The 8,974-nt window shown below is 38.2% G+C and overlaps 1 protein-coding gene across 1 annotated transcript; it reads left to right on the top strand.

Annotated features, from left to right (window-relative positions):
* On the top strand, positions 1-1,271 carry LOC109849181 (pathogenesis-related protein 1-like). The gene is made up of 2 exons (XM_020418993.1): positions 1-268; positions 842-1,271. The coding sequence occupies exons 1-2, from the start codon at positions 82-84 to the stop codon at positions 1,129-1,131; spliced, it is 477 nt and encodes a 158-aa protein (XP_020274582.1). The 5' UTR covers positions 1-81; the 3' UTR covers positions 1,132-1,271.

The raw sequence follows: 8,974 nt of genomic DNA, 5'->3' as shown, positions 1-8,974 counted from the left end.
TCGCCCAGCTCTTTACACGTCCATCTCTCAAATAGGCAAACCAAACATTCATTGCTAGTACGTAACAGCGGATAGGAAAACATGAGTTCGGGAAGCTGGAGCCACGAGGTCGCTGCCAATGTCCCCGCAGGGAGGCTGTTCAAGGCTGCAATGCTGGACTGGCACAACCTCGGCCCTAAGATTGCGCCCGATTTCATCGCCAGTGGTTCTGTGGTGTCTGGAGATGGAGCTGTTGGAGCCGTCCGAGAGATCAAGATTAACAACCCCGGTAAGAATTCTAACCTATTAATTATGTGTATTTGGTTACGCTTTTCTCTTAAATTTTGTATTACATTTTTAGGTCCACTTTACTCGGTCGCTAATCTACTTGGACCCAGTTGACTCAAAAGAATTAATCCTTATTGAGCCATGAGTACATGCATACTTCACCATCCATCCATCTTACTCTATATCCTATGCATGACTAAATTTCACACTCATGCAACAACAGAATCTCGTAGCATCGAGAGTATCCAACAAACGGCCCCTTGAACCTTCGGCTGTGGTACCAATTTGTTATGGCTTTTATAAAGGCCCATTGATAATCTACTTGGACATAATTAACTCAAAAGAGCTAATCCTTATTGAGTCATGAGTACAAGCATATTTAACCATCTACCCATCTTACTCTCTATCCGATGTGGGATTAAATTTCACTCCATGCCTTTTTCCAAATAATACACCACACAACCAAATGGACGTGAGACAACTTTGTTACAGGGACAAAAATATTAAATTTCACTAGTAGAATTGATTTAATATCAAATCCTAATTTTTTTTTCTTTTCCTTTCGTGTGTATAGCATTACCTTTCAGCTATGTGAAGGAACGCCTGGATTTCATAGACCATGACAAGTTCGAGGTGAAGCAGACCCTTGTGGAAGGCGGAGGTTTGGGTAAGATGTTCGAATCTGCCACCACTCACTTCAAGTTCGAGCCCTCGAGCAATGGTGGATGCGTCGTCAAGGTGACCGCTACCTACAAGATTCTCCCTGGTGTCGCCGATGAGAGTGCAAAGGCGAAGGAGGGGATAACAAACCACATGAAGGCAGCCGAAGCTTACCTCCTGGCCAACCCAACTGCCTACGTTTAAATACAGTGCTTATATTTCTATTGTGATGGTATGCGTTTGAATAACGAGGAATTTGACTGGAATTATAACTTTATGTTGCGTGAGCGTCATCAGTTTGTATGTGCCCGAAAGCAATGCGTTGTTCGCTTCTTTGTTGCAATAACAAATAAATAAGATAAGGTTTCTTTTGTTATATACTGTCTTGTACGGATTATATATCAAGAACTATATATCTTGCGAATGAATGACAAAGTGGAATAATAAAGAATTAGAACGTAAGGCCAAACCAATTATGTTTGGGTGAGAGAAAACAACAACAGTCTTAAGGCCAAAATTTGACCTCAAAACAAGTTTAAGGCCGACCCTTTTTTTTCCCAAACATGAGTTTAGCGTACCAAATTGGAACGTAAACCACACTGGCCCCAAAATAATGGATATTTTGAAATAGTCCCCAATCCTACCTCAGCATCGCACTCCATCCCATCCCCAATGTATTGATATTATAAAATAAATCCCTAGAATTTTTAAGTTCCAGCAGACAGATCCATGTTAATATTCCTTTTATAATCCAACCTGGATTGGGTATGCTATGTTGCGACTTTTAGGGTATATTCTAGATTTTTTTTTTTGATAAAAATGAAGAACAAATGATGAAATCATAGAAAATAAGAAGATTTTAATGTGGTTTGGCAATGTGATGACATACATGAGACAACTGAAAATTTTCTTTATTACTTGAAGATGAAGATACAATAATTTTCTTTTTTCTTCAAGCACGGATACATATTTCAACTCGAAGGATTATTTGGTGTACTTCAAAGATTTTGGAGGAATATGGATTACAAGCAACTTCCATAGGTCTAGTCATTGCATAGAATAATGGTTACAAGCGGACAATTCTTGAAACTGATTCTTTGAAGGCCATTAAGTTGATCAACAAGAAAGAGGATACATATCTCTTTTGTTATAGGTTGCCTCAAATACTAAATCCATATTACTTTGGGAGTTTTTTTTTATGTTGGTTTGGTTTGATCAAGAGTTCTACTTACATTAAACTTTGCACAACCAATCATATAGATTTATTCCTACTTGGACTCTTGTTGGGTTTTAGAACATGTGGACTTCTATTGCTATTAGAACTCTTATTTCTTAGACAATAAGGAGTTGGGATCTTCAAGGCTATATAAGAACAGTCTTTCAAGCCAATTAGATGCATCAATCTTCATAGCACCAATCAAGAAGAGAGAGTTCTTTTGTGAAGCCTATTTGATATTCTTTTCTTTTGTTCATTTAGTTGAGAGTTGTATTAGGCTTTTGGGGTCTGACTTGGGATTGAGAGATTGAGAGATCCACTTTGTATTCATCACAATTAGTAAAGTTTTTCTCCTCCTTCGCCCGTGGAAGTAGGCTACAAGACGAACCGTGTATATCTTTGTGTTCGTGTGTCCTTGATATTTTCGTGCTCTCGTGTGATTGATATTAGCTTATTCTGAGAATTTATCATAACAAATTAGTATCAGAGCCCTCAACTATCGATCGGATGAGAAGATGACGATAATTACTACGAAGTGGGATATCAAGAAGTGACGACAACATCAGCTTCAACCTTTAGCAAGTTAGGATGATCGCCGTATTGATACAGAGTGAATTGAAAAAGGCTTTGTTCGGGAAGTCGAAGAAATCAGCTAATATGAAGGAGGAAGATTGGAACGAGTTGGATGATAGAGCTCTCACAGCAATCCAGTTATGTTTGACAAATAAAATTTTGCAAGAAGTTCTCACAAAAAAGACAACAGCTAATTTATGGTCTAAATTGGAGAATTTGTATTTGACGAAGTTGCTCACTAATCTCTTCCTCTTGAAGCAGCGTTTGTACACACTTCGGATGTCAGAAGGAACACCCATCAAATCTTATATTGGTGAATTTAATTCTACAATTATAGATTTGAGAAAGATTAATGTTAAAATCGATGATGAAGATCAAGCCCTATTGTTATTGTGTTCTTTGTCGCCTTCCTATAAGCACTTCAGGAATACTATGATTTATGGTCGAGATTCTATAGGTATTAAGGACATCAAAGAGAACTTATTGAATAAGGAGAAAATCAATAAAGAGTTAACCACAAGTGAAAGTGACGATAAAGCTGATGGCTTATTTGTTCGAGGAAGATTGGAAGAAAGACGCTTTGGAGGTAATAGGTATAAGTCGAAGCGTAGGAATCTAACCTACAGATATTGCAAGAAGAAAGGGCACATCAAGACCGATTGTTACAGATTGAAGAACAAAAATAAGCAAGAAGAGTATGAAGAAAAATCAAATGAGGACTCCGCTGAAGTTGATATTGCTGTAGATATAATTTTGTTGGCTACAGATGATATAAACAAGAGCATAGATGATTGGATTTTAAATTCAGGTTATTCCTATCATATGTGTCCTAATCGGGACTGCTTCACCACTTATGAAGCTATTGATGGTGGAATTGTTTTTATGGGGAACAACCCCTCATGCAAGACTGTTAGGAAAGACGCAATTCAGATTAAGATGCATGATGGAGTCATCAGGACTTTGACAGATGTTAGGCATGTTCCATGTTTAAGGAAAAATATCATCTCTTTAGGCACTCTTGCTAGCATTGGGTGCTATTTTTCAAGTAAAGGTAGAGTTCTTAGGGTTACAAAAGGCTCTCTTGTGGTTATGAAAGGAAAGAAGATCGACAGCTTGTATGTTTTGAAGGGTTCTGCTGTTATCGGCTCGGCTGCAGTTGCATTATTGATGTCAGGAGTTGATACTACCAGATTATAACATATGAGACTTGGTCATATGAGTGAGCACGGATTGACCTAGTTGAGTAAGAAGGGTCTTTTATGTGGACAGGGTACAGAAAAATAGGATTCTGCGAGCATTGTATCTTTGGGAAGAAGAAAAGAGTCAGCTTCACTACAGTAGTGTATCAGACTAAAGGTACTTTGGATTATATCCATTCAGATCTTTGGAGACCTTCTTAAGTTGCCTCAAAGGGTGATAGTTTGAGATATTTGTTGACCTTCATTGATGACTACTCTAGAAAGGTTTGAGTCTACTTTTTGTGACATAAATATAAGGTATTTGTGACTTTCAAGCAGGGGAAGTCTTTGATTGAGAAGCAGACTAGGAGGCTGATTAAGAGGCTTAGAACTGATAATGGCCTTGAGTTTTATGGAGAAGAATTTAATGAGTTCTGTAAGAAGAAGTGAATCGTTAGACATCGTACAGTCCCTCGCATGCAGCAATAAAATGGAGTGGTAGAACGTATGAACAGAACTCTATTAGAGAAAGCTTGTTGTGTGATGTTCAATATAGGTTTAGATAAGGAATACTGGGAGGAAGCAGTGAATATGGCTTTTTACTTAGTGAATCAGTCTCCATCTACTGCTATTAGTTGTAAAACTCCAAAGAAAGTTTGGTCCGGTAAGCCTGCGGATTATTCTAATCTTAAAATATTTGGTTGCCCTGCATATGTGCATGTTAGTCAAATGAAACTTGAGCCGTGAGCGAAGAAGTGCATATTCCTAGGTTATGCATCGGGTGTTAAGGGGTTTTAGGTTATGGTGTCCTGATCCGAAGTCTCCTAAGGTTACTATTAGCCGTGATGTTATTTTTGTTGAATCTGCTATGTTCAACCAGAAACGGTCATCAGTTTCATTTGTTGATAATGCGCGCACTACAGGACATAAGGTGGAGTTAGAAATTCATGATTCAGCTGTTCGATAGGATAAGACTACGGGAGTTTAGCAGCCAGATCCCATTCAAATAGATAAAGCACCTCAGTAGCTACAGATACACTATTTAGAGATCGGTCTAAACGAGATATCCGACCACCACGAAGATATGAAGATACAATAGCTTATGAATTGTCGGTTTACAATTTTGTGCCATTCAGCTATTCAGGAGCCACTTTAGGTGATGACTTCACTAATATTTACGTTCGTCGTGCGGACAATTCAGTCAATTTGTTGAGGAGGCCTCTTTCAGTTAGCAAGTTCAAGCAGGGCTTGGACTTTATCGATACATGTCACACTTAGATGCCCTGCGGGGCTATTGGAGAAGGTGGAGTAAGTTAGCTTATTTTGAAGTGAGCAATATTCTACACATTTGAGTCAATATAGAGATTTGTTATAGGTTGCCTCAAATACTCAAATCCATATTGCTTTGAGAGTTCTTTTTTTTATGTTGATTTGGTTTGATCAAGGGTCCTACTTACATTAGATTTTACACAACCAATCATATTATAGACTTATTCCTACTTGAACTCTTGTTGGGTTTTAGGACATGTAGACTTCTATTCCTATTAGAACTCTTATTCCTTAGACAACAAGGAGTTGAGATCTTCAATGCTATATAAGAATAGTCTTTCAAGCCAATTAGATGTATTAATCTTCAGAGCACCAATAAAGAAGAGAGAGTTCTTTTGTGAAGCTTATTTGATATTCTTCTCTTCTGTTCCTTTAGTTGAGAGTTTATTAGACTTTTGGGGTATGACTTGGTATTGAGAGATTGAGAGATCCACGTTGTAATCCTCACAATTAGTAAAGCTTTTCTCCTCCTTCGCCCATGTACGTAGGCTACAAGCCGAACCACGTATATCTTTGTGTTCATGTGTTCTTAATATCTTCCGTGCTCTCATATGATTGATATTAGCTTATCCTCGGAAATTTTTCATAATATCTTTATTGAAGTGCTAATGCACATTAATGAGTTGCTTGCGGCCTGGAAATTATCGACTTACTCATGTTTGGCTTGAGGCGAACTTCACTACAGATGTTCTTGCTAGCTAAATTGGATCTATTCTATGATTATGTCAACTGAGTCTTCACTCCAATGATCCTAGAGTCGCTAGTGGCAATCTTGGAGCAGGTAGTCTTGAACATGTTTATGTCTCGATTTGTAAATCTTTAATTCCTTTCAAGTTTAGTGTCCTTTGTACTAAAAAAAATGATTTTGGAGGAATATTTTGATATCAATATTTTGAGAATCTATTTCATAATTGATGTAGAACACACGACAAACATGTTTATGTCAAAGTGGGACAATCGCATGCTCAAATGCGGGCCCGATCGAGGAAAATAACTTGCTACGAAGAAACAGTCATAACTTTCAAACCGTACGTCGGAATTGGACGAATTATATACGAAAATCGACTATCTCAACGAAACGGAGCCATCCAACCCACCCTTAAGGGTTCGGTTTGCTTCCTCCGTTTCGCCAAATTCCTTACGGTTTGAGAGCTTTCTGTATTTTTGTCTGTTTTTTACTATTTTTAGTAATGTTTTAGGAGTCTGTATTGATTAGGAAACAAATCCGATTTGATCTCAGATTTGACCGGTGGACTTTCCTAGTCATAAGGAGTCTTTTTAGGAGTTTTAATATTTTAGGAATTCTTTTACTAGTTTTGGTAAAGTTTGAGTCCTTGTAGGAGTTTAAGTCCTTATAAAAGTCTTGTTTTTTTTATTTAAGTAGAGTCTTGTAAGCTCTAGGGGCATAACTTTAATTAATAAATTTTTGTTTTTCTTTAATATTTACTTCGTGAATTCGAAGCTCTTCGTGGATTCGAAGATTGTCGTTGGTGGGATTCCAAGACTACTACTCCCGAGCTGCGTCAAGAATAATCATTTTGAGAAATAAATATTTTAAACACGCACTTTTCTCGAGTAATTTGTTTCTCCTCAAGAACTCGATCCATTGTTATTAGGAGTTGGAGCCTAATTATTGAGTTCGAGAACTTTCATGGTCTAATTGCGTAAGAATTGTCTGCGTTCCAACTCCAAGTAATAAAAAGTAAAGTATAGATGTATCGTTTTTGTTAGCATATAACTGATGTCACAGTTTTAATATAAGGGAATCTATATGCATATTATTGTCTATTAAATTAGTAACAAAGTATATAATCTTTCTTTTTAAGTCTGCCAGCATAAATATGTACTGTGAATAGGGAAACGTCGGCAAAACTAATTGCACTCAGAGATAGACCTACATTATGGTCAAAAACTCAAGTGCCTATTCGCCTACATCTCTTTCGGTGAGCCTCCATCTAGAAGGTCATTTAGAAAAGAATGGCTAGCGATCGATAAATTAAAGATATGGTGACCAACAATAATTTGGTCAATAAAAAACAAACTGTCCCATTAATAACTGGCTTATGTTTTGTATTTAATCCTTGTTATTAGGACTATTATTGTTGGGGAATTTCAGTCTCCCCGCCTACCACGATATACGCAACTCGGAAGCCAACCCCAATCAATAAAATAGAACAACCACAATCAAGAAAAAGAACACCGAGATTTACGTGGTTCGGTCGACCAACTTCGACCTACGTCCACGGGGCAACAATACGAGAAATTCACTATGTATCAGGGAGAACTACAAGAGGAACCACTCAACTCTCGTCTCTCAATCTCTCAACCTCATATGCATAATCAACTCTTATATTCTCTCCAAAGCCTACTCCTTATAATCTTTTGCATGGATAAAGACTACGAAACCCTCTCTCTCTCATCTACTACATCTCTACTTTTTTCTTCATATTTTTTCCTCCACCAATAGAAGAATATATATAGGGAAACCAAAACCATATCTCTAGCCTAACTTCCTAATTAGAATAGGATTCAAACTCCTAATCATGATAAAACTCAAACTCCTAATAGTGATAGAACCCAAACTCCTAATCATGATAGAACCCAAACTCCTAATCATGATAGAACTCTAACCCTATCTAATTCTCATGAAGTTACACAAAGAATTAAAGATAAAATCCTAACAATTATGTATAATAGCTCTTATTTTAATAATACAAACTATTATTTGATACTAATATTTATTTGAGATGATATAGTACAGTTAAATATAGGTATAGGAAGTGTACGAGATAAAATGAAGCGAAAATCAGCTCAAAAGCTGATTTCAACCTCCTAACCATCGATCATAGGCATCATCCACCATTCATGGTATGTTAAGCTCATTAATAGTCAACGTGTGTCATCGATGATTTTTACTCTAGAGACTTTTATGTTGTCGATAGGCTTCTCAACCATCGATAGAGCCTTGACACTATCCATGGTCGAGAGGCACCATTTATGGTAAACATGGCAGAAGTGCAGTTTGTAGACGTCTAAAAATGCCTATAGGTATCCACGCACAGCTCGAGACAGAGAGAAGGTGATAAACGTCACTATCTAAGTCTAAGAGGATTATCTGACGCCGATGAACACATTAAGCGAAACGGCGAACCGAATAGCCTATACACTCACCGGCCACCTCCAAGTCCCGTGTACTCACCAGCCACCAAATCGGCAAACCAAGTGGCGAATAGCCTATACACTCATCGGCCACCTCCAAGTGGCCCGTGTACTCACCAGCCACCAAATCGGCGAACCAAGTGGCCCGCACGCTCATCGGCCACCGTCAAACTATCCATGCTTTCACGAAACGAATCAGGAAAGCGTACAAGTCAACGAAACGACGAAATACGCGTAACGACGGGATAAGTCAGAACCCGGAAAACAGATAAAGCCCCTGGCGACCGAATCGCGCCAAAGCGACTCGGTCAGACCAGTGGCTCAGCCAGGCCGAGCCACCATTTGGTGGCTCGACCAAGGTGTTTGCGGAAAAAGTTGCTGTATTCATTGCTGCATTCATTACAACTTCGATCGTTACAATGAAATAAAAAAGATAGCCTTTTTATAAGACGGTACACAATGAAAACAAAAGAAATACAACTCTTTTCAAACAACGCAAATCTGTTTGTCATTTCTTGCTTGCGTGGGTTCTTTTGCCTGTGACGGGGATGTTGATATCCGTGACCACGGGGCCACTCAGATCTGGTCCGAG

The sequence above is a fragment of the Asparagus officinalis genome, chromosome 7, assembly GCF_001876935.1.
Source record: "Asparagus officinalis chromosome 7, Aspof.V1, whole genome shotgun sequence".
Lineage (NCBI taxonomy): Eukaryota > Viridiplantae > Streptophyta > Magnoliopsida > Asparagales > Asparagaceae > Asparagus > Asparagus officinalis.
The sequence above is the reverse complement of the archived record's forward strand: the minus strand, read 5'-3'. Positions and strand labels throughout refer to the sequence as shown.

Coding starts and splice junctions, on each gene's coding strand:
- LOC109849181 (XM_020418993.1), top strand. CDS start 82: ATGAGTTCGGGAAGCTGGAGCCACGAGGTCGCTGCCAATGTCCCCGCA. Junction 269..841: donor GATCAAGATTAACAACCCCG/GTAAGAATTCTA, acceptor TCGTGTGTATAG/CATTACCTTTCAGCTATGTG.